Genomic DNA, 27,910 nt, shown 5'->3' on the forward strand with positions numbered 1-27,910 from the left:
GACGCCAGGACACGGGACTCTATATTATGAGTCTGACATCAATCTGTAATTTCTATGAAAATAATCATTTTATTTTTCTTTAAATAGAAATAATTGTTTAATTAATCACAATTTTAACATACCTGCGCAATTTTAATACACTTATTACATATTTAACACATTTTTTGACGTTTTCAGCTACATATTTATGTACATATTTCTAGAATCACTATTACGTAAAACTCCGGACTCTAAGCTTGATTCACAACGCAAAACATATGTTAAAGTACTCAACAGAAATAATAATTAACACTAATTAAACCTGTTCTAATGCCATTCATGTTCATTAATACATGGAATTGCATAAAGCTTGCATTAATATGGAATGCGAAACAATTTTCTTAATTCATTAAGGGTGCTCTAATTGGAGGGTCATGAGAAGGACAAGGAATTCATTTCCCATAAATGAAGACACAGGCTGAGTGCTGGTGGCTGTTCTGTACAGTACTACACCACCATGATGCTGATCCTGCTGGCTATCACACTGTGCCTCGTCCACGCGAAGGTTCCCCAACTACGTGAGTCTTACGTCACATCTCTTCAATCTTACGTTTTCTCCACAATTCCGAATTTTCCATTTTAAAAGTTGATTTCTGAAAATGTGTCTTCATTCCTTAGCTCTTTCTATCGGTACTCTAATCGGAGTTAGACAGTAACTAATTTTTAGAAGGACTTCTACAAACACATTCCACTTAATTCGAAATTCATTTTTATCATCCAATTATCGAATACTAATAGTAATATAGAATTGTTCCATTTTTTTTTTTAACTTAATGACACTTGATTTCAGTATCTTCAAGTTCTTGTATGCATTGAGACACAAATTGGTTGCAATTTACGTAGTTTGTAAGTTGGTTTGTGTTTCAAGTTATTAATAAGAGGTTTAGTGTAGGGTGTTTCTTTCTGTTGGTTATTTAATGACGCTATACCAAATACTAGATCATTTTGTGTCTATTCAATTATTGTAGACAACAGTTTCGCATTTTGCCATCATGAGGCCGAGGTTTCGTCATAGAATACGTGAAAGTCAACTTGGGATTGAGAAAAATGTAGGGGAAACCAAATCAGATTATCAGCCCATGCAGCAATGGAACCCATGCACGAGCGCACCTCCCGATTATCAGGCAAAAGCGCCAGTCATCTCAGCTATGGTGATACCTCATCGTGAAATAAGTACTTGCTTTTCCTTATTGGTTTTGTTCAAACAATATTTTAGCTTTCCTTTTAAACCGACGTTCATGTGAATTAATATATATTACAATTAATATACAAGACAGTCAGAAAAAATTATATATATATAGCATAAGAAATAATGCAAATCTTAAAAAAGTGTTGATATTTTATTGCAATTAGTTGACCTAGTGCGGAACTATTTATGTAACTTTCACATTATAAAGAATCAATTACATTTTTCGAAGAATACTATTGTGACAGCGACGTGAGATTCGAACTCACGACCAGCGGAAGGAAGTGCAAGGTCGGCCGGCGCGGAGATTGCGCGCGCATCTGCTTCCTGTGGCATGTGCTGTGGCTTAGGGAGTAGAGTGGAGTGGGGAAAGAGCGACTGCGGCAAAGTGGAGATATCCAGATAATTCGAGAGAGCTATCTCTGGATACCCGTAGAAATTTCTCGTATCTATGGCTTAGTTATAAATACAACGCGCAAGTGAACGCGAGTGATTCAGCCCGTCAGTAAGCCAGTGTTGTTAAAGTCAGTGGAGAGCAAGCCAGACAGTCTTGTGTAGCAGTGAAGCCAGCTTCGAGACCAGAGCGCAACTTGAGTTGTATCCGTAACTGTGGAGACTGAAGCCCGGAGTTCGAGTGCAGTGCACCGCGTTGGGGGACCTGAGTTCGAAGTGCAGCGGATCGTCTCTGAAGGTCTGGGGTTCGAGATTCTGTGAACGCGTGTGACTGAGCTAGAAGAACTAGCCAAAACAAAAGAGCTGTGAACTGAGAACTGACAGTTCTGTGTTGTAAATAGTGCTTTGTGAATATTAGTTAAGATTAACAGTTCATTGTTTTCCGTAATAGCCCAAGTAAATTGTTATTGTCGTTTGTGAAGTGCAATAACGAACGCTGTGTTGCTGTGCGGAGAGCAAATCCCATTGTTGACGGGAGTGAAATTAAATTGTAGAGAGTGATAATTATTGTTGAGATAATAAAAGTGCATTGTTGTTCAGTATATAAAAATTACACTATAATGATTCTTTAAGACATCATCGCTGAAAATAAGAATACGTCTAACTTATAGGTCTAAACAAACCATTTAGAAATGAAATGCATGTTAAAATATCTCAATGGCATTCAAAATAAGAAAAGTATTACAATATTGATTTCAAATTATTTAGATGATTAATTTCTATCGAATTTAATACAAAATTCTAATTCTAATATTTATATATTTATTATCCGTTAATTGCATTTACTTAATAATCAGGATACCCAGGTCACAAATATCTTCTCCATTCCACTCTTCATCGGTCAGTATCGTTCTTTTCCTTTTCGACTTCAGTGTGAATGAACTCTGTAACATCTAAGGGTGGGAGATGAGAAGATTAGTGAAATAACGGGGTTTTGCATTGCTTCAGTAAGCAAGGTTCTTCTACACTTACTACAGACATTAAGTCAGTAAATGAAAGATCGAAGACGCGGATACATATTGCTTCGTGTGTTATGAAATCTGGGTCTTGTGAAATTTTAAATATGGCATCCTGGTGTGAACATCACTGTGTAATTACAATGAACAACAATAAATTTGCTCCGACTTAAAACAATGCGTCCCTCATGGTCTGATGTGCGCTGAATCCGAAAATGCATCTCTTTTCTTCGTATCACGTAAGGGTTTTAAGATATACTCTGATTTCACTTTATGATAAGCGCTCCCCCAAGAAACATCTGGTACGTGTTAGGGGTATAAATCAATACAAAAGCTAATGTAATTTATGGGTTTATGACTTATTTCCGGTTTCTTATGGTTGTCAGTATGTTCTTTTGTACCTCAAATAAACAGATATTGGACCCTTCTATTAAGTAAATTTCATAGCAGTTCAAAGTGAGGTCTATGCAATGAACAAACAAGGGTGTGGTTTTCAGTATTTAAAGGAAAAGTTTACCAGTTTCAGTGAAGACAAATTAAAAGAGGACATTTTCATCGGTCCAAAATTCTCAAAGTCAGCCTGAACCTTTGATTGAGGCAAAACTTTCCTTTACAGAAGGAATGGCATGGATTGCTTTCAATGACGTTTGCTCCAATTTCCTTGGAAATTCTAGGGCCGAGAACTACACTGGTTGTGGAAACGATGTTAAGTGCATATGAGAAAACGGGGTGTAATATGTCTCTCACAATACAGTTTTTATATTCTCATCTGAATTTCTTTCCTCCTAAATTACGAGTGGTAAGCGACGAGCATGGAGAAAGATTTCATCAAGAAATACAGTATTTTAAATCAAAAGGCGATATAAAGGTAGATCATCATCAAGCATGCTTGCAGATTATTGTTGGTTCCTTGTAAAATACAATCCCGAGTCTAGTTATAAACGGAAGTCATCCAGAAAATTATTTTAAATGTAAGTTCAAAATCCGAGATTTTTTCTCATTATACGCATGAAATATTTGTATTGTTGTTGTGTTTTAAACTATGTAACATTGTTGTATCCAGTTCACATTTCTCAAGTATTATGAGGAATTTTGAATCCCAAGTGTGATGTAATTTCATCAGTAACAGTGAAAAACTAAAAACAATAAGTTGTCACAAAAAAATCCAATTAAAATTACAAGTAATCCATGGTGAATCCTAGGCCTCATTTCTTCAAATACAGTCTCGCTATCAGCAAACCCATCGACGCTAAATATTCTCGTACTTGATACTGTGTCGTTAAATAATCAACTAAAAAAATATTACTCATATTAAAGTCATTTATGATTTTAGAGTGTATGTAATAAATGAAAATAAATATTGCAAATAAAGCAACATAAAAAGTATTATGTTCCCTTTATACAATTTTCTGCCCAAAAATTAATGTTAACAAAACACGAATTTCCAATAAACTCTTCGGAAACAAGGTACCACTGTCAGTTTTGTATTCAAGACTCTTCCAATGTCTCTGCTTTCATCTACAATTCTACCTTGCCTCATTTTTCCTACAATTGGTTAATTTCCTCATTAGATAATGGGTCGTCATCGCTCTATTCTTCATGGTAAATCAGATAACTTTTACACGGATCGAAGTTTATGTTAGGGTGAATTCCTTCACCGCAGACAACTTCCCGATCTGTCGGGTTTAGGTAGACAGTGGAATAACAACATTGTTTGTGTTCTATTACAGCCTCATACTTCAAAGTCTGCGCACGCTTAGACCCAAATTTTGGAGAATGTGTAATGAAAAGTAGCAGACAAGCAATTCCGAACCTCGTCAAAGGTAAGTAAACTACAAATCATACGTCATACACTAACAAATCACAAGACGTAGGCCTGAAGTCATTATTCGCCTTCTTGGTCCATGTACAGTGCAAGATGATTCACGAATATAGTGCTACACACTAGGAACTGATTTAACCAATACTTTGTGCAATGTTACTTACAAGCAATGTGAATTATTTACAGTACGGAATAATTTTAAACGATGGAGCGAGTGTCAAAAGAATCTGTGTTACGGAAGCAGGAACCGTGATTCTTTCCAAAAATATTCACCCTTATACTAATTATAAAACTGTAACCTAAATTATTCTGCTAATTTCCGCTTTTACAAAAGTAATTGGTGTTACTATGTATAATGAATTATCTCCCACCTAAGATCGCAATTTTTAAATTCCTGTTTATATGTCTGTATGTTTGTAACCTTGTCACGCGATAATGGCTGAACCTTTCTCTACGAAAATCAGTATGTAAAATAAGTTGCGTACCACTTAGATTTCAGGCTATATAGCATTCAAATGCCTCTGATTGAGGTTCTAGCTCGTATGTACGCTATATCTATTGTCAAGCAGTACATCCCACTTGTTAATATAGGTCAGAGGTGGAACAATTATTTGTATGCATATGAAGTCTGATTAGTGTAATCGGCGATGTATGCAATGAAGGTGGAAAAAAACAGGCCATCCTATCTCACTCAATCCTGGCTTAGTTGCCTAATTCAGGTTCAGACCTGTCTTCGCACAATTGACTTAACAACAACACAGCATTCAAAATACTATTTTTAATAGAGAGAATATAAGAGGGACTCAAGTAAATAAATCGAGATTTCTCGATTATTATTTACTTTTTAGGATAATGTTACATAACAAAGGTTGATTAGAAAAATATTTGCGACAACTTTTATTCTAAGACAAATTATTGATTGACCGATATTTAACGAAATATATACGAGCATGAGTTCTAAAATAACAATGCGTTTTATATCCTTGCCACATCAGTCAGGTTGATACAATCGAACGAAAACTGACTCTGCGAATATTCAATTAATTAATTCAAAAAAGCAAACCATTTATGTTGGAGAAATTAATTTGACACAAGAATATATATATATACTTATGACACTGGGGACGAAATCAAACGCAGATTAAAGTTCAGAAATGCCTGTTATTATTCGGTTGAGAAGCTTCAGTCATCCAGTCTGCTCTAAAAATAACTGAAAGTTAGAATTTATTACCGGTTGTTCTGTGTGGCTGTGAAACTTGGACTCTCACTTTGAGAGAGGAACAAAGGTTAAGGACGTTTGAGAATGAAATGCTTAGAAAATATATGGGAAAAGTGGGATGAAGTTACAGGACAATGGAGCACGTTACACAACGCAGAACTTTACGCATTGTATTCTTCACCTGACATAATTAAGAACATTAAATCCACACGTTTGAGATGGACAAGGCATGTAGCACCAATGGGCCAATCCACAAATGAATATAGAGTGTCAGTTGCGAGGCCGGAGGGAAAAACACCCTTTCGGAAAACCTTAGGTTGAGAGGATAATGTTAAAATGGATTTGAGGAAAGTGGGGTATGATGGTAGAGACTGGATTAATTTTGATCAGGATAGGACCGATGGCGGGCTTACGTCAGGACTGTAATGAACTTACGGGTTCTCTAAAAGCCATAACTATTAAGTATTAGGTATATAACACCCTTCCACTTAATAACTTTACGGTGCTCTAATCTCATGACATGGATATCTCACTCTAACTGTTGTATATCTGCTGTCCATAACACGTCTATTTTAATCTCATTTTCTTCTGTACTTGACGTTGCATCTTATTCGACTACGAATTCTTCGCAGAATAGTTTAAGTAACAATTCGTCCAGTTACAAATGTGTTCTTATAGTTCTCTGTTAGTGACCAAATTGTGCAGTAGAAATAATTCAGCATGAAATGATATGTTATACTGACCTACTGTAGATTACATTGATTGTGAAGCTTACAAATGTCTTTCTCTGAATTCTAGTCTACATAAACATTTCACAATAACCTAATTTTATATTTTATATACGTTCAGTTAGTCCCTCGTTGTAGAGTAACGGTGGTATGCTTTTAGCGAAACGAGCTCTCGTTCTCATATTTTCTCTTCATAGACAGAGCCAGACAACCTAGTCACAGTCTAGTATATACAGCCACGAAGCTTAATACTTACTAATTATGAAAACGTAAACAGTTGAAATATGTATCCATCGATAGTTGCTCACCACCAGGATCGCTACTATCGCTTCATCACAGACTCTTTCCCTAGGAGACCATAAAGCCATAAAATGTATTGTATTTTCTATATCGTGTTCTTTTGAAAAAATTAACACCTTCCTTCCACTATTTAAATATGAAATACATAAGGTTTATATATTAGTTTCATAAAATATATATTCTATTCTATAAACTCACCTTCCTGGATTTTTCGGAAGGATAACTCCAACCTATTTTTCTTATAATTTATAGTACTAAAACGTCTCCTTGTCCCATTTTATTATTCAAATTATTGTATTTTAGCCATTTACAGTTATTACAACCGATAACGAACTTTTCACAAAAATGCGAAATACGGCACAGTCAATGCGTTTTCGATCTAGCCCTTCGGGTTTTCTATTTCAGTGTATGGAGCTCAGTAAACTATTATAACTTTATTGCTTATCATTGCTAAGCTTTATTTAGTGTAATGTGTTATCAGTTCCGTTTACTTCTTGTTGCATAATATGTTGCAGAAATGACAAAACTGTGTTATTTTAATGTGAAGAGAATTTTACATGTTAACATAATCTGTTCGCGTCAACATTTCAAGTTTAGAATGAAAGCTATTTTGAGGTTTAATAAACAAGAATTTATATTGGGATTTCAATTTAGCACATCTACCTTCCTTAATTTTAGACAAAACCTTTACCATACCACTCCTATGAAATTAGTGTACCTACAATTTGTGTTAGGTACTTCATCTCTTAAGTAGTAGATAAATACAATAATTCAGTACTCAATTTTAGTATTAAAATGCAGACAAATTGAATGTCCGGGGCATCATACATGCCATTATGCTTAATTATAATGTGTGATTGCAAATTTAGGAATATAAGTTAAATATAGTAAACATTCCCTATAATTTTCATATGAATGACAAGGCGTTGGAGATCACTAAATTTAGACAGAAAGGGGAAGCTGGTACAGTAAACATATCAACATATCTAATATCCGTGCGGTGGAAGTGAAAATTAATGACTCGTGCATAAATGAATGTACAAGAATTTCGCAATATTTAATCGAAATAAAGGCAGGTATTACACATACGAACAACGTAATTTTCACAACATAAATAATATTACATCTTAACTCGCAAGTAAATTATGTCTGAAGTGTCTCATAATCTTTGTTTTAAATGTTATTAATGGAATTACACTACATTTTAGAGAAACATATGTTACTGTTTATGCATTCCAACTAATTTATATGGTTGAAACGCCGCCCTTCGTGATCGGGTTAAGCGAGTTACATGGTAGTACTCACAGCGCTCCAAGCGGCTAGCAACTATCGCGAGATTTGCAAAAAATCACCCTAAGCTTCGTGACTTTATATATTAGACTGTGACCTAGTTATGTCGGCGTGTGCAATTCGTCAAACCTCCAAGGAGACGGCATTCAATGATGTCTTATCTTAGGTGAATCAGATACAGAAACAAGGGAGGTTCAAAAACATTGAAGAAGATGGATTCTCTGATTCTGAAGTTGAAAATGAGAATACTCACAATGTGTGTCACTTAGTGCAGAAAGCGATACAACAAATTCTGGATGAATAAGTGTAACACAACCTCCGCAGAATATCGTACTTGAAAAAATGGGACTTACCACACAAGGGAAAGTAAATTCAATGACGGAAGCAGTACAGCTGTTCCCTACACCACGCATCAGGAACCTGATAAAAGTCTAATTCAATGAATGAATACTGCGTCTTGAATGTAATGTTTCTTGAATTACAGCAAATGAATAACGTTTAAAGTCTTAATGAATGGATATAAAAATAAATCAGTATAATTTTTAAAATAAATTAACATTTTATTTCTGAACGTGACAGGTGGTATGCACGCTATCGATTATGGGTTCGTATTGCTAGGGTTAATAAATAATTCCCATTCTCCTAGCAAATTAAATTCCAGTAAAAGTTCTAAAGGATGTGACAAATTTATCTCTACCTATGAGCTCTATATTAAATAAATACGCGGAAATTTATAAAATGAGCCAATAATGATCGCTGAACTTCCTCTGATTGAGGTTCTCTCTGATATGTATATAAATACACTATCTACCAGAAAGTAATTGGGCACCCAGGATTTTACGTGCTAGATGCCATGTTTCGGTGGCTACTATGCAATGGTATGCATACAATAATGTTCACCGGTTGGACTGGCCTGCACAGAGTCCTGATCTCAATCCCATTGAGCAACTTTGAGACGAATTGGACCGGCGATTGAAGTTTCGGGGAATTCGGCCAACTTCCATTGTCCAACTGAGTGCCATATTGCAAGAGGAATGGCGACGCATTCCAGTGGAGATCCTACAAAAACTAGTGGAGAACATGCCTGACGGGGTGGCTGCTGTTAGAGCAACAAGAGGTGGTACCACGAGGTTCTAAAGGGGAAAAAAATAGTGCCCAATTACTTTTTTGGTATATAGTGTATTATCAGGCAGCACATCTCACTTGACAATCTATGTCAGAGGAAGAACAATTATTTGAATACATATGAAGTGTGACTAGTGTAATATGTAGCTATGATGCATTCAAAAGAGGGGGAGAGGAACTGGCCAGCCTACCCCATTATTTCCTGGACTAGTTGCATTATAAGTGTTGCCTTCTTGGTGCCACTTGTGAGGTTCACACCTTTATTCGGACAGTTGACTAAAAAAAAAAACAACATCGCTGAACAAACAGGGTATACCATAATAAATTAAATTTTCGTGATCAGAGTTACCGAGAACGTTTTTCTTTATGTTACAACTTTCTTGCTCCATCAAAATACATGTCGGTTGATACAGAAATTATGTTTTTCGTTCAGCGCGAGATAGTAACGAATGTGTATTTTTTTTTTTTCAGGTGAAACAATATTCAACTTGCCACCACTCGACCCCTTCGAGATCAAGGAACTGAAAATGTCGCATGGGCAGGGAAGGGGACAACTGTATATGACTCTGAGAAACATCAAACTGCAAGGGTTGAAGGATGCTTACTTGCAGAACTACTCGTGAGTCACAGCGATAAATTATAACTAGGACTCGTAATCAAATCACACATATAAAGTCAATTAAACAGTGTTCATGGGTTAGATGAGGAACATACAATATATATCACAGTTGTATGAACACTATTAAGAATAATATAAATTATTAAAATTAATAAAATTCAGACATGTTTCGGAGACTGCCTCTCCATCCTCAGTGACTCTACCACGACGGCTGGTTCAGTTGATCGACCGCGATGTAGCGTGGCTTAAAGGAGTCTCCTTAAAAGTGTTCATACAACTGTTATATATATATATATATATATATATATATATATATATATATATATGTATGTTTCTCATCTAACCCTTGAACACTGTTTAATTGACCTTATATGTGTGATTTGAATATGGAAACAAGTGAAGAAGAAAAACTGGTCAATCTTTACTACGATGTGCGTCTTAAAATAGAACTTTTAAATAAAAAAGTCTGGTTCAATAAAACATGCTTAAAGGAAGTCAACTTTAAGCCACGCTACATCGCGGTCGATCACCTGAACCAGCTGTCGTGGTAGAGTCACTGAGGATGGAGAGGCAGTCTCCCAAACATGTCTGAATTTTATTAATTTTAATAATTTATTTTATTCTTAAAAAAGTTCATACAACTGTGATATATATATATATATATATATATATATATATATATATATATATATATATATTGTATGTTTCTCATAGGACTCGTAAGTTCATACATTAAAAGATAATAGATATGAATGCAAATATGCTCTTACAAAGTGCAAATTATGCCAACAAATGTGCATTAATAAATGAAAAGACATTAATTTCCGTAACAGTACAAATATTAATGAATTTAAACTTACATTATTCTTTCGAGCTTGAAGCAGAGGTGGTTCAGAAGACTAAAATCACCTAAAGAATTGACAGCCAACACGTGACTAAGATATTTAATTGAGAAACTGTGTTTGTTGTCCCCAAAACGATATGTTTATATAGTCACACATTTTTTTCTATGTCATGTACGATTATTGGGGTGTTTAAATCATATTACTTGGACAGATTTATACAACAAGAGACCAACCAGCAAAATCACTTTTTAGAAATATTTAGCTGGACTTGAATAGAAACTCATAGTATTATTTTTTTCAAATTCAACTGACTCTCAGCATGGAAGAAAATTACATGAATACCAAACAGGAACCCATTTACCATTACAATAAATAGGATATAAATTTAGAAATAACGAAATGTGTCGGTCTATTCTCGCTTAATAAAAACACAGGAAAAGCAAGTCAGCAAGAACTAAAACATAGTGCTGACAGTGAAAATAGAAAACCATGTGTTCAGGTATTATTTTAAGGTAGTTTCAATTATTTGGCTTCAGATGACACTAAAATCTCATTTCCACCAAATTCAATGGAATTATGCAACAACGTAACAAATAGCAATTTTGGTTTTCAGGGTTTTGTAGTGAAATATTTTTTAAGCTGCGACAAAGTTTTGCAATCTCGCTTCGTATGAAGGGAAAACATGTTGCATGCCCTTCATTAATTATTTCCCTTATCACAGGACATCCCCTCCATTTGTAAACCGAAACAAAATTAAAACGTTCAAAACCAACGCAACTGTAATTTCAATGCCGAAACTCGGTAATGTACTGTACCATATCAGACAAAAAAAAAATGACTGGATCCCATTTGCTGTCCCCCTTCAAAAGACTTCACTGATTTCGTGAGTGCTTAGGCTTACCAGTGAAAAAAGTGGTTCCATTTTTTTTTGTAGTGTTTCAATTTACACATTTGCATCGAACCCCTTGTCTAGGGGTAACGAGGCTATGTAGTAAAAGAGAAGTTCCGAGTTCTAGTATCATACCTGTTTTTCTTTTCTTTATTCTTTGTTCTGTTTTCTGTCTGTTTATACAACGTGTTACATATTATGATTTACAATAATATGCAGTAGGCCAAATCATATGCAACATAAAAGTCTTCTATCTTAATAGATATCAATAGGGCAGATTTTTCCTCGTGTGCACCAAATAATGTCCGAAGCTGGACTTAACACAAATTCACGCTACATTATATAGGCATTTTATTGTCTTATAGGCTAAACTATATGCCGCTGTATATCTGAGAGAGCGCAGATATTTTTCGTCTGTTCTTGTATAAAACACATAGCCTAGCACTGAAATGCTGAAAGATCTCTTTTATTCCAATGTAGCACAATCTTCTGTCGTCTATTGGCTCGAATTTAGTGACTGCGCTCATTCTTTGAAGCCAGTCCTTGAAATGACGCCTTAGGCAACAAATTCCACAATTTGGGACATCTGGCCGAAATCTACGGCTGACCACTACGATCCAGAATACAAAGCAGAGGTTAAATGAAAAATACAATATGATTGCGGAGAGATTACGGAACAATGATAAATTTAAAAATAAAGTACAATTTGATTTCGGAGAAACATGAGATGAAAAATACATTGAAGAGTAATGAAATGCAGTGAAAAAAAAATTACACAGTATTATACAAGTGACTGTGTAAAATGGATAATGAATCTCTCAATACCTGTAGACAAATTTTGTTAATGTCCTCATTAGAAAATTTAAGAGAAAGAGAATGGTTTTGGTTAATTTAAATGAAGTTCCCCTAGCGCCAAAAAGAAGTCCTTTCAATTCCCATGTATAGCACATTTCATTGCTCCTCTTTTCTATAAATAATCAAAATACAGCATTATCTGCACATGGTTGAACCTTCAATTTTTATGAGTTTAACACTTCTCATGTTTCCATTCCTTATTTGAATTTTTGTCTCTGGACCTTAGTGATGAACATAACACTCATTCATTGCCAAAAGTATTTAAAGACAATTTAGATTTTTCGTCCGATAGGTACTTTGTTGAAAATTATTGACATAACACAACTCGAGATCGTCTTTGTGATGCTGTTAACATTCGAAGCAATCATCCTGCAGTTAATCCTTTCATTGCTAATTCTTTTGTTAATATCGTAGCCTTATTATGAAGGGTATGGTATCAGAAGCTCGATTCCTTTACTATATCCCTAATGCATTAATCACGCACTTAATTGATGATTTCATCAGTTGTGAGAACTACGAGGAGACATTTACAAGATGTTTTCCTATGTTTAAATTCAAGATATCACCGCTTTACTATGTCATAACCTTGTAATTAAGACACAACATATTACTCTAAGTTTATGTCGTATCACGTTGAATTTGAAAGTGAGTCTTAGGCTGCTCTTTTTTCTAGTGGTTAATTACAGCTCTCTGCTCCATCAGCTCAACTTTCACACTAACTCGACAACAATCCTCCTTCAAACAGATACAATGACGCAAAGCGAACAGGTTCAGATTCCAGCTTGTACATGTCGACTAGTGACATTTCAGAAACTTGAGTGCTGTAAATTATGTATTGTAGATACAGTAGAAATGGATAGATTTGGATCATAGGGATAAATAATCCTACACTCTGCTTACACTCTGTATTAAATTATGTGCAAGAGATTTCGCAGCAATGCAGACCTGTAAAGTACATTTGAAAACGGTAGGCCTACCACGTAATCACACGCTGCAAATGTATTCGTAGATTATTATATGTTAGTCACTTTCAACCTTCCAAGGATCCCACCTTCCCAGATGAAAATGTCCAGAACTCGGCATTCAAAGCAAAGTGATTTCAGACATGACTTCAATAACGGTCGCAATACAGTCCTGCTTGCCGTGCCTCAACTGAAGCTGTTGGGTACCTACAACATATCAGGACAGATCCTTCTGCTACCAATAAGAGGGACAGGAAACATCAACATCACTCTGGGTAAGAGACTTGCACATGGATTACATAAGACTAATCACAAATGAAGCACTGGTTTCTTCCATGGCATATATATATATATATATATATATATATATATATATATATATATATATATATATATATATCTACACAACATTTATACATATCTTGTGTTCTGTACTCGTCGCTGATGAACAGTGACAGCGGTATAAACAGTTATTCACAAATATACCGGCAATTAGTGAGATTATTCTTCGAGAGACGAGCAATAAAACTTTCTGGGGGCTTCTTTATATTGCAAAATTAGTGTGGTATTTAACAATAAGTATCTCACGAAAAAATGATAACTTTGAACTAAATACAAAGATACAATAACAAATATTGAATTACTAAGGTGCGTCACATTACAGAATATCGATAATCTAAAGAGATACTGCAAAAAAGACTTTTTTTATAATTAATCTTTCAATACCAGCATTTCTGATATAACAAAAGTCATTAATGGCGGGTACTACACTTATGTCTTTCACCCATATGAAGCCAGTTGTGCAGACCAATTTCCCGACAGAGTCATTGCTCAGGGTGCGCATTGGAGGCCGGTCTACGCTACACCCGCGATAAGATGAGACGATTATGGAGAATTGTTGGAATCCCACAGGGAAACCGGAGTTCCCGGACAAAACCCCTGTATTACTAGTACCTGGGCAACGCCCTTGTCCAACACAAGTTATAAATAGGGGGAAACCGGGAATCGAACCAGGTCCACAGGATTGTAAGTCCAGCACTCTAGAAACTAAACCACAGTGACGCCTAAACCAAAAAAATGAAGTTTTTTAAATACCTTCTGTGTACAGTAATTCCTCCAGAACTATTGACAGATTCTGTTCAATCAGTTTTGGAGTCAATTCGTCTGGGAAAGATGTTAATGCAAATAATATTTTTTTTAACTTACTCAGAAATTATTGAAAGAATTAACACATAATGAAGAATTAACGAAAATCAGATACAATGATTTGTCATTATTATGTTTCTTATCTAAAATCTATTGATCCAACACGTGGTTCGTCTAAGAAATTTTATATATTAACCGTCCATTGTAAATTGAACGGTGTTGATTCCACGATTACCACAGTGTGTCATTACCCACCACGAATACTTTGATCCCCTTAGTGGCCCCAGCTTCGTAATCGCCTATGATGTTTTGTTTACAACGACAGTGGCGCTGAGCGGACATGTAATACTCAAGGCATAATAGGTACCTTATTACATAGTGTCTATGAAACTTTTTGAGAACAAGGAAAATAGCGTTGAGACATAACTACATGAATATGTTAATCAACCTAATTGAAACAAACCAAAACGGCTATTCCATATTTCAATAAAAAGATTGTTCAGACATAGCCAATCAACACGAATAATTACGAAATCCTGAATTTGAGATATATTTTAGATCTGATATATACCATTACACAGAACAAAATCCAAATAATCTTGACATCGCTGTGTATGTTGCGTGGAAATAATATTTGTCAGGAGTGAGATAGGAGTAAGATGATTCGTTGGTACAGGCTACACGCATCAGTATCATGTTAATCAATAGCATTCACATGCGCACGTAACCTAAACGATATTAGGTTGTAGTAGGATCAATAAAACGTATCCTGGGCGTTGGGTCGATTGCGGTGGAATCATTTCTTGGCCACCGAGGTCACCCGACCTTACTCCATTGCATTACTGTTTGGAGGGTTGGCTTCAGATCGAAGTCTACAAGCGCAAAGTTGAAACACGCACGTTACATGCTTGTGCTCTAGTAAAGGAATGTCTGAATTTGTTCAGATCAGCAATACATCAGCTGTCTACAAGAGCTGCAATTATATATATATATTTTTTTGTCCAGAATGACCAATATTATCACACCTCAAAACATCTACCTTTCCACCTGACTCACCTTGTATAATATTATACCATTTCACGAAATTTCAAATAAAAAAAGATGGGAGTGTCTCAATGTACAATAAAATATAATGTCTGAGTATCAAAGGAAAACAAGATTCATCTTTCCATTACTCACAGGACATGACTGTCTGTGAAAACACTTGAACAAATTTGAGATTTTTTCTTCACTACTTTTTCCATTGTGCTGTCTTCAGGAAGCGATGGATCAGAATTATCTTCAGTGATGTCCGTCTCTTTCCTCTAAACCCACTCTGTGTGATAAATATTGGACAGCAAGAGAGTTAATGGTCTTATTCCCAAGAACTAAGCAATAGTTAAGAATATAATTTCAGTTTTCCAAAAAAAAAAAAAAAAAATGCACTATTCTTGGGGAAGTGTAACAAGTCAAAATTAAAATAAATCCTATATATATATATATATATATATATATATATCTTTATTTGGAGGATGGCGACAATATAATTATTTTTGCACTGCAATATGAGAGCCTTATGCACTATTCTTGGGGAAGTGTAACATGTCAAAATTAAAATAAATCCTGTATATATCTTTATTCGGAGGATGGCGACAATATACAGTAGCGTGCAAATTAATCCGAAGAACGTAATTACTTTGCAAAATCACTCAAACGGGATAAAAAAAGGATGTAAGACATACCTCAGTAATCTATGTGGCCGCCCATGTTTATAATAACAGCTCTGAGACGATTTGGCATGGATTCCACTAATTTTCCACAAATATTCTTCATTTCTTCATCGCGAAACCATACACCAATGAGAGCAGAAATCATCTTCTCCTTTGTAGAAAAATCTATTTTTTTGCATTCTTCTTTTGCAAATTGACCACAAGTTCTCAATGGGGTTGATGTCGAGTGAGTTGCCTGGCCAGGGGAGTACCTGAATATTCTTCTTGTTGAAGAATTCTGTAGTTTTTCGAGACGTATGGCATGGTGCCAGGTCTTGTTGGAACACACCTCTGCCATGCGGAAATGATTTTTGCAGCTGGGGTACGATTCTGGTTTCCAATAAGTGAATATACTTGTCAGAATTCATCATTCCCTTGATAGGTATTAATGCTCCAGGCCATTCATGTGTAAAACAACCCCAAAACATTACTTTAGGGGGGTATTTGGGTGCTTTTTGGAGATGAGCTGCTGTTACTTATTCGAATCCTTTCCGTACGTAAGAAATACGGTGGCCGTGGGCCTCGAAATGAGACTCATCGGAAAAAAAGTACATTCTTCCAGTCACTCACTGTGCAGTTTTGATGTAATTTTGCCCACATTAAGCGTTTTTTCCACATAACAGGCGTTAGCAGTTGCTTCTTAATAGGCTTACGAGCCCTTCGTCCAGCTTCCAAATGCCTACGCCGCACTGTTGTGACGTGAACATTCGCCCCAGTGGTAGCCATTAACTCGCGGGTTAAGTCGACAGCAGTTAGTCTAGGATTTAATTTACTTTTCCTGACAATTAAACGATCATCTGCAGGTGAAGTCTTCCTTTTCCGGCCACAGTTTCCTTTTTTCTGGGATGTGATGGATGCAGTCTCCCTGTATCGTTTTATGATCGAATTAACAGTAGCCAAACCGATGTGACATTCTGCAGCAATTCGCCTCTGTGTCATAGAAGAATGTTCTGCTAATTTTATAATTTTAGATCGTTTTCGTGGAGTTGTATCCATTTGTGAAGACGACAGAATGTACACAGGATTGCAGTATTAAGTCTTCAACACAACTGAAATGCTTACAAGTACAAAACGACAGGCAAAATGTCACATATTATAAAAAAAATAATGACAGACCTTCAACAATGGAATTACACGTACTACAGATGTCAATTAAAGCGGTATGAGCAGCTGTGAGGCCAACAATGACAGAAAATGTAAAAATATGTCGTGTTCGGATTAATTTGCACGCTACTGTATTTATTTTTGCCCTGCAATATGAGGGACCTGTTTCAATTCTAATGTGGACTATTTAGCAACGACTACTGTACACAGTTGAAACTAATTTACTGCTAAAATATAACACTCATGAAAAATTATTCTACAAAACTCAGCTTACTTATAAAACCTCCTAAGCACAATTTTTTCTCCTACAATTTGTGCGTCTGCTGATAATGACTCTTAAATCTGTATATGCTTTTATATTTTATAAACAACAAATGATTAACTGTTGATAGCTATGGTATAAAAAGAATAATTTACTTTGCTCTCCTGAACAATTTCCTCAAACGCAATCTTGAGGTTTTACTATGGAAGCAAAGCAACCGAAAACTAACTGTCGGCTCAAACTCATTCCTTCAACTAACAATAACATTAGTGCTGCTCAACCAATAATAATAATAACAGATACCTGAAATTTCGTAATCCTGCCCCTTCAGCCACTTAAAAATAGATATTATAAACAAAGAGGGCAATAAAATTTAAAATAGGCATCTATAGCCAGAAATACGCCTCTCATTTAGTAAATATTCATCTGAAATTGATCTTTAAATTTAATTCCCACGTTTTATAACGAAAAGAAAAGATACCTGTAGCCATTTTACGTAATGTCAGCATGGTGATCACGGCCATATTCTTGCACAAGGGTTGGTCTGTATGCATAAAGGCGATCTCATAATGCTTTAATATATTAAATTTGCAATTTCACTACCCGGCTTATATATATAAACACAGGCTGTTAAAAACTGTATCCAATATTTTAGGAGATGATACCATCCATGAAAAGAAGAAAAAATTTCTAATAAACATGTGTCCTACAACACATACTTTCTGAAATCTGACCTCTTGTTCATAGGAAGTGCTCAATGTGACGTCCATTTGTGGCAAAGCATTGCTCGCCCTAAACTACAGCAGACTACCAGATAATTATACCGTAGTTGACACACCTGGCATGGAATACTGATACGTCGCAAGGAATAGTGGTTGCGGATTTGAGCGGGGTTTAGCAGAGATGGTGTTGTGAATTTTCGTAATCAGTATTTATTGACCGATGAAAATTCCCATCAACTTATGGGCAGGCGTTCTTGGTCATATATTAAGGGGCATACGTACTACCACAGAGAGTAACTGGAGCTCGTTATCAGGACTTTCTTATTAACGTATTGCCTACCTTCCTGGAGTATGTGCCATGTCACCAAAGACTACAGATGTGGTCCATACATGATGGCACAACAGAACATTTTCCCCGCAATGAGCTTGAACACCTGACTCTGATATTTCAGGACCGCTGGATTGACTGGGGAGGCTTCACACCTTGGCCTGCTCGTTCCATAACCTAAATCCCCTAGCCTTTTGGTAATGAAGAACAACCAGGTCAATTTCAAACAGTGAGTGATTCCTTACGCCGAAGAACAGAAGAATGCATTGCCATGAACGGACGTCACATTGACCACCTTCTATGAACAAGTGTTCAGATCTCAGAAAGTATGTGTTGTGGGGCACATATTTATTAGACATTATTTTCTTGCTTTGATGCATACTACCTACTCCAAAAATATTAGATACCTTTTTGTAGCACTCTATATATGCTTTCGATCACCCTGAAGTCTCCTGTTGTGTGAAATGATCCCAATATAATTCAAATTTTAAATTTAAAATGCATGAAGAGAAAGCATTCACAGGACCACAACCACTAACATAAAATAATATTAAGGCTATTTTCAATCGGCCACGTTGTTTCGGTATTTTCTTTCTTCGTTTGAGAGCTTATGATTTAATAACATTCATTGTATTAGAACAATTGCTTTTTGTGCTAAATAGATTTTTTACATCCAAAGATGTGTATATTTAAAAAAGATTCATGCATAGATAAGTTTTATTTTTCTCCAATAGTCGAAACAAATTGCACCGTTCGAAATAATTTCACGATCGAGAAGATTAATGGAGCAGATCACATACAGTTGACGACATCGACAGTCCACCTGGACCCAAAGAGGATGTACATCTACCTCGACAACCTCTTCAACGGCGACAAGCGTCTTGGTAAGACAAATTTTTCTTCACTGCATTTACCGTGATATCAATTATCCATTTTGGAGTCAGGTGTTAACAGTTACACGCACATCATCAATACATCAATACAAGTAGGGACTTTGATTCTACTGAGGTAGCAGTGTAATTTATATCATGATCTGTTCTCCTTTCACCAGTAACAAAGCGCAGTGGAGGCCGTAGCATTTCTAGAATCTCGTTTTCACCTGAAATTGAAACCAGGACATTTCAGTCCTTATTAAATATCCTCGGCTGATCCTGCCCTTTCTGTCCATATTCTTCCTAGCACGGGTCACAACTCACTTTCTATATTTCTCGTCCAGCAGCAGCATCTTTAATTCAGCAATGTATCAGTGTATATTTTATAAATCTGTTTCCTTTTCGTTTTTTTTTTATATATTTTACTGTGACGTATATTTTCTTCCCTCATACTTCTCTCAAAATAATTTAATTTCCCAACAACTAACTGACATATACGAAAAAGTACCATGATTCTGTAAAACATAAGTTTTCATGAAAATACAGTAGGGGAGACGGGGGAAACTTGATACACATGGATAAAAAATGAATATTGTGGCCTTAAATATGCTTCCTCTAGCTTTCTTTACACAACTACTTAGTTACACAGAGCTTATTGATAACGTTAATAAAATACACAATTTTGAAACTTTTTTTGAACACGAAAAACAATCAACATTTTCCTCTATGTAAAGTGTATGTCCTCCCTATCAAGGGGATATGTGATACACTCCTTGGGGATATATCACTCAGTAATTTTATATTCAAAATTTAAGTGAGATTATGGTTTACAATGCTAATGGTACATATTGAAAAGGTATTTCAGAATTGTGCAATGGATTATAAACAACATTTTTGCTAAAATTAATCACAATACACTTTAACATCTTACAACACCTATTCCACAGACAGCCCTTCAAAACCTTCATTAAAATAAAAACATATTAAGGTTCATTTTTATCTATAAATGTAGGTTGTGAAAGTATAACATCAATTTGAGGAGTGTCAATCACAGAAATATCATCTTTTGTGGTCATTTAAATTTTCTGCCACTTATGTGTCATAAGAATTTCTCAGACAATTCTTCTACAGATCCTGACTATAAAGTGCATCCAACAAATCTACCAATAGTTTTTTTTATCTTTGCACGAAACTACGACTCAATCACTTACTTCCACCTTCTCTTTTTAATGGTTCTTCAGTTTTTTCCACAAAGACATCATCATTCGTATCGATCTTCTTGAACTCATCTGAACTTGTGTCATATTTTTTTTTAGGAAATTTCAGCCAGTGACCCAACCAATTCATTTTTCTCTTCCTGAACAGTTACATCATCATTCTTTTTCACTTACTCTTCCCTATACAGCATCGTTTCTTACTTAGTCCATTTCACATGTTCCATTCTCCTCCATATCCTCATTTCAAATGCTTCCAGTCACTTCTCTTCTCTTCGTCGTAATTCCATGTCTCTGCCGCATATAGTGCCATACTGCACACAAAGCACTTCGATACTCCTATTTCTTTTTTCCAGAGATCCGCACAAGATGGTTCTTTTTGTATTAAAAGCTTACTTCGTCATTGCTATCCTCCTTTTGACTTCCTGGTAGCAGCTCATGTTACTGCTTGTAGGAAACCCAAAGTATTTGAATCTGTCCACTTGCTCTACTGTCTCATTTTATATTCAAACGTGTACCATGGTCTTCGTATGTTTGTAGGAGGGGTAATAATGCAAATGCACTTTCTATACAGGGATGACACATACAAGCATCACATATCCCTGTTCACTTGCATCATGCATCCCCATGCAATACACGAACATTATACTCTTACTCGAAAAGGGGTTAGGACAATCAAGGTGTTTTTTACCGGACATAACTACTTAAAGGTATGTTCACTGCATTCCCACAAAGTGATTACTGATAAATCTTATCCATATTATTGCCAAATGAATAGGAATATTTTACGTAATATTTACTTTGATCGGTCACGATTGCAATTCTAGCTCCAGATCAAATTCTTCAACTCCACACTTGCTACAAACGACAATAAAACATCAAAAGAAAGTGATTAATTAAAACATATGCATCACAGTACAGTAATGTCAAAGTTCGGACCAAAATTTATCATGTAACATAATATCCGTATGTATCAAACAACACTAGTCTGCCCTACACATTCTTCACTGGACTGTTATATAAAAAAGTTTTTTTTTGGCGTACTCCCCTTTTTCTCCATTCATCCATGTGCAGTGATTCCTCCTGAAGTATTAGCAGCATTTTATATATTTTTTTACAAATTCAATAGAGAATAAAAAATAGCAATTTCAAAGCAAAAATTAATACATTTATGCTCATAACAAAGCATCAGAGTGCTATACTGTAAATCGGCTCTCGTGGTTCAATTCAACATATCGAGTCCTTCATAAGAACACGTATTAAATGCAACTGTATTCATTTCAGCACAAATATTCATTCATCTTGAATGAAAATAATGCAAAACAGACATATCCTCAAACTCTGGTCTAACCTTATCCTCTGCATAGTACTCCCTCTGTCCCAAATTATGGTATAGATATCCCTCATTTATTTAATTCCACAATATGGTATGGATATTACATTATATATTGTGATACATAGTGTGTTCCAATGTAATTACTCACACCTTGAATATTAATAGGATTGCATTTAATAATGTCTTGGTACTTTATCTTAACAAAAACTTGTATCAAAAACAAATATTTTCTCTCCATAATTTAATAAATTAAATAACGTCTTGAGACCTTACATTTACAAAACATAAATGAATAACATTCACAAATAAACATTTTTACTCAATAATTTAATCAATTTAAAGTAATACTCCTATTAATATTACGTTGATCAAATTGCATTGTGGTGTATTTTCACTTCACTAAGGCTAATTGTACCACCTTTATAGCCCTTGAGTACATTGTCGTGTATCGGGAAAAGCTCCTGACCGCCTTTCTCCATTATTCCCCATATAAGGCAGCTTGTATGCATTACCTCCTTCTTTCAGCATGGAATAGTCCATGAATTGCTGCAAAGTGAGAAAGACAACAGCAGTTTGTCTTTGGTCAGGGCGTTGAAGGCTTGGACAGCGCAGTCAATCAATTCTTATGTTGTTCGTGGATTTTTCTGATCTTGCACAGACTGGATTGCATTAAAAATCCAAGATCCAAAACATTGAAGTCAGGGCTGTTGGGTGGCTGCCTCTTTAGGACAATATTCCATCCATTTTGTTCGCCGCCGTAATAATTGCAAGATCTTGGTCAGAAGAATAGAGTTTTGCATTGCCCTCCTGAATTATGATCGTCTTCTTCCAACTTGCTGGTAACTGTTGTTGAATAGCTGGAATGACGTTTTGCACAAGTTTATCCTGAATGACATTTCGTGTCACTGATGTCACGTGATCGATTCTTGCTGCTTTTTCTTTCTCTCTTCCTTTGTGTCAAAAAATGGCCACATGCCTATTCGGACATTAAACCACTCACTTTTGTGCGAGTCCCAACTAGGTCTTGCCACTGTCGCCATAAACATTATCTTACGACTGAATTTCTTGTTTTGGCATTGCCGCTGTGGAGACTCCCCATCTATCGTGAGGTAATACTTCTGCTGGACCTTAGTAAATACAACCACTTCTAATCAATATGCACATAATAGTACATAGCCCTGAATTTACCATTAGCTTCCACCATAGATAAACATAATGACAGAAGTTCGCGTTTGTTATCTTAAGTGAAAAGATGTTTTATTGTGGATGAAACTCTCTTGATTGTTTTGCGTTCTTTCAAATATCGAAACAGAGTTGTTTCAATAGCACATGGCAAATATCGAATTATCCCACGTTTCTGTAAAGGAATGACCTTTATTTTACTCAGTTATACAGAATAGTCTTCGCCTTTGCGATCATAAATTCCTCACTTTTCAGCGCAAAACTTGCCTTTATCATACTGTTGTTTCGCTCAGTGCCAAATTCAGGATATAGTCAGGAATGTTACTAGAAATTTATCAGCTGCTTTCTTAATAGCACCCCTCTGCGAACTTCCACCTTTTTCCTACTGCAGCTCAAACTGCTGACTGGCAGTACTGCATTCACTTGTCACACGACCCTACAAGAATCATATCTAAAATACTAGACCTTACAGTACCTACACGAATAAATCTGTAAAGTATTAGGAATCATGTACCTACACGAATTAATCTCTAATCACCAATCAACCTGTGAAGTATTAGGGCTTACCGGTAACTGCACGACTCAATCTCTATAAAGTATTAGTGCTCATAGCTACCAACACGAATCAATTTGTAAAATATTTGGTCTCGCAGATACCTACACCAATCAATTATTAAATATTATGACTAGGATATACTTACAAGTATTAAGCCATAAAGTATTAGGACTGACAAATATCAACAGAATCAATCTGTGAATTATTAAGGATCAAAGGTACCAAAATGAATCAATATGTCAAATATTAATTTTAGCAGGTACCTGCACATATCAATCTGTGAAGTATCAGGATTGACATGTACCTACAAGAATCAATCCGTAAATTATTAACCCCAAAACATACCTGCACAAACAAAGCTTTAAAACGCATTAGCGCTCATAGGTACCAAACAAATCAATCTGTAAAATATTAAGGCTAGCAGGTACCTACATATATCAAACTGTAAAATATTAGGATTGACAAGTACAGACAAAAATCAATCTGCGAAACAGTAAGGCCAACAAGTCCTTACACAAATCAAACTGCAATATATAGCCTATTATACTTAGCAAGTATCTATACGAATCAATCTGTAAAATGTCAGCGATAGCAAGTACTTACAACATCAATTTCTGATATATAGTCATTCCTATATGTAGGCCTATATATTAGAAATATAAGTACCTAATACTACACTTTGCAGGTACATTATTCGAATCAGCATGTAAAATATTAGGGCTAGAAATTATTAACACGAACCAATCTCTAATATATATTAAACTTCACAGGTACCTACGAGGGTTGTTTAAAAAGTTCAAAGCCTAACATAGAAATTAAATAGGATTATTCCGCAACAATCTATATTTCTCAACATAATCGCTCTTGAGTTTCACTTTGAGATTCACACATTTGATCCATTGCCGCTACAATGCTGCTATAACCTCCCTGTAAACGGATTCCTAGAGGTCTGCAATAAATAAAGGTCTTCTGCTGCTGCAATAATCTACTCATTTCACGAACATTACTTTCCAGCCAGGTGAGTTTTAAGGTTTGGGGAAAATAAAATGAATGTGCGAGATCTGGTGAGTGGGGGGGGGGGGAAGCGGCAAAAAATTTTAACAGTAGTTCATATATACAAATCTGGCTTTCAGGTAGTAGCTCCCTGTATCTCACATGAGCTGACAAGACGCCAGAACTCAACTGTGAGTGCACACAAATATTGTGTGACTTTAGATTGTGGCCTCCTGCTAACGTACCTCCAGTAACGAACGTATTATACAAATCTGCCTTTCAGGTAGTAGCTCCCTGCAAAGCAGGTTTGAATAATTTCAAGGAAAAATTGTTCCGGGGCCGGGTATCGATCATATAGTTTAGCAACCGCAATTGCACACATGTGAGAGGGCGTATTGTCGTAATGAAACAACATTATTTTCTTGGAACTACCAGGCCTCTTCTCGCTAATTTCCCCTTTCAGTTGCTTCAGCAGATATCAATAAAATTCTTCGGTTATTGTTCTTCCCTTTGCTAGACAGTCATTCTTAATTACCCCCTTACCATTCCAAAACCAGGACGCCACGACTTTCCCAGATAACTGAACTGCTTTCAATAGAATTGCAATTAAATTTACTTTCTTTCGAGGTAGAGAATCGCTGTACATCCATTGTTTCCACTTCATTTTTGTCTCTAGTATGTAATACTGAATCCAGAAACCGAGTCAAAAAATTGGGAGTATTTTTCTGGAATCGAGCCATACAATCAATGGAAATTTGACATCGGAAGTCCTTTTTCTTCCGGTGTTAACAAAAGTAGAACCAACATTAGCGGGGAATACCTTCGATATGTCCAAGACATTGACCGAGCTGTGTCACACCGTTGAGTTCAGATACGCATAACCTCGCTAATTTCCAGCACTCTACGTCAACATGCACTCAACATCATATTGTGGATATTTTCTACGATATCTTCACAAGTTGCTCTTACTTGACATTCACTGTAGGAGACATCTTCGATACTGTATCGATCACATTTAAATAGTGCCGCCCATTATTTCACAGTCGAAAACAATGGAGCGGACTCCCCAAGTGCAGCATCCATGCTTCTTTCACTTCTGGTGGACTCATTCCCTTTTTCATGAAATATTTCATGACAGCACGAAGCTCGATAGTTTCCATTCTTTGGAATCTGTTCAGCACATTAATTTCAAAATTAAACTACACAACTTATAGTCAAGAGAAAAATTTTAGGACTACCAAGTATTCACACAAATCCAATTATGGTACAGATTAAACTTCGCAGATACCCATATGAGTCAATCTGTCAAATATTAGATCTGGCAAGTATTTAGGGATATAAAAACCTACGTAATATATAGGTATTACACTTCGCTGGTACCCATATGAATCAATACGAAATATTAACATAACCGGTATCCGCCGAGCTAGCTCTGTACTAGCGTGTCTGCCCCCAGACTAGCCGACCCGGTTTCGATTCGTGGCGGGATCAGAAATTTTCTTGTAAAATTTCTACCTCGGGACTAGGAGAGATGGCGGTGCACAACTTCTAATCACTAAATTGTGCACCAATATGCTGGGTTAAATCCCAATTCTCTCGGCAGTGCATAGGAAGGGAAGGCATATTTCTCTGTTGATAGTCATTCGTCGGTCGGAAGGGAACGTTAAGCCTGGAAGCCTCCTTGGTGCTATTCGACAGGACTAGACTACCTGCCGGCACCGGGTTTCCCTCCTCCCTTCCCCACCTTCATCATCATTTTCACCCATTCCCTATACTACAATTACACGAACACTTAACATACACTCACCCTATTACACGACATAACTCTTCTCAGATACACATCATGCATAACGTGGCCCGCCCAAGTGGTTTGCAATTTGAAAATGGGACACAGTCTTGCCATCTATCCCCATTATGCGGATCCCGAATCACGCTATGTGAAATGCTAGATATTAGACACACACCCATTAACATAACAGTTACCGTTAATTCTCACTCAAAATATGACAAATACTTCATTTTTCTGCTGAAATTTTACTTTTACTGACTGTAATCTGCAGATATTAAACTTATGCAAAAAAACACCTGGATTCAATTCGTCAGAATTCTAACCCAACAATGAAACTTAGCAAGACTGAAAGTGGTCCTAATTCACATTTCGGAAGAATAAAAAAAGTAACAAACAAAACAAACTGGACTGGATATTTAAACCAAATATCCAGATTAAGATTACCAAACTAAACAGTGGAATACTCTCCAAATTTAAGAGGGAACCAGGGCCCACAAGTAAAGAAACTGACGGATGAATAAGTCCAGAAGAAGTTAACGGTCCACACCTGTGTAGTAACGGTCAGCGCGTCTGGCCGCGAAACCAGATGGCCCGGGTTCGAATATGGGTCGAGGCAAGTTAAATGGTTGAGATTTTTTCCGGGGTTTTCCCTCAACCTAATACGAGCAAATGCTAGGTAACTTTCGGTGCTGGACCCCGGACTCATTTCACCGGCATTATCACCTCCATTTCATTCAGACGGTCAATAACCTAGATATTGATACAGCTTAGTAAAATAACCCAATAAAATAAAAAAAAGTTAATGTCCTATGTTCTTTAAATCGAAATGATAATTTTATTTTGTCTAGATACAAAGGTATCACAATTAAAAAGTTTTATATCTATGAATTGTACCACTGTGCTGTTCATATTTATTGAGAGTATGATCATTTCCTTCCCGGCATCATCTCTCACCTTTAGCTGTGACTCAGGAGATAAGTTTTTATAATTGCAAACAGTAGAAGTAAACGTTGACTGTTATGTCTCATAGCCTTTCACTTTCAAACAGTTAAGTGAATTGAAGTGTCATTATTTGCAGGTGACGAAATGAACAAACTTCTGGACGAGAATTGGAAAGAGGTCTTCGACGAGATCACGCCACACTTATCTGCATCATTGTTACAAATGTTTAGAGGAATAGCAAATGGTATTTGTAAACAATTCCCGCTTGATATACTAATTCCAGAAACTCTGTCTTAACTGGTTCAAATCCATTTCCAATGCAATGTCTAGTTTATTTGACATTTCAATGATGAAAGTGAAATAGGGTAAACAATGTATTTACGGAGGAAGAGTATGCATATTAAATTTCTCTTATAATTTTAAAGTAA

The 27,910-nt window shown here is 36.0% G+C and overlaps 1 protein-coding gene across 1 annotated transcript; it reads left to right on the top strand.

Moving 5' to 3' along the window:
• The first annotated feature begins 459 nt into the window (after positions 1–459).
• On the top strand, positions 460–27,910 carry LOC138699670 (protein takeout-like). Its single transcript, XM_069825715.1, has 6 exons — positions 460–557; positions 4,365–4,457; positions 9,590–9,737; positions 13,430–13,563; positions 19,333–19,482; positions 27,619–27,910. Exons 1-6 carry the CDS (start codon positions 497–499, stop codon positions 27,777–27,779), a joined length of 747 nt encoding a protein of 248 aa, XP_069681816.1. The 5' UTR covers positions 460–496; the 3' UTR covers positions 27,780–27,910.

This window comes from Periplaneta americana, chromosome 5 (genome assembly GCF_040183065.1).
Source record: "Periplaneta americana isolate PAMFEO1 chromosome 5, P.americana_PAMFEO1_priV1, whole genome shotgun sequence".
NCBI lineage: Eukaryota > Metazoa > Arthropoda > Insecta > Blattodea > Blattidae > Periplaneta > Periplaneta americana.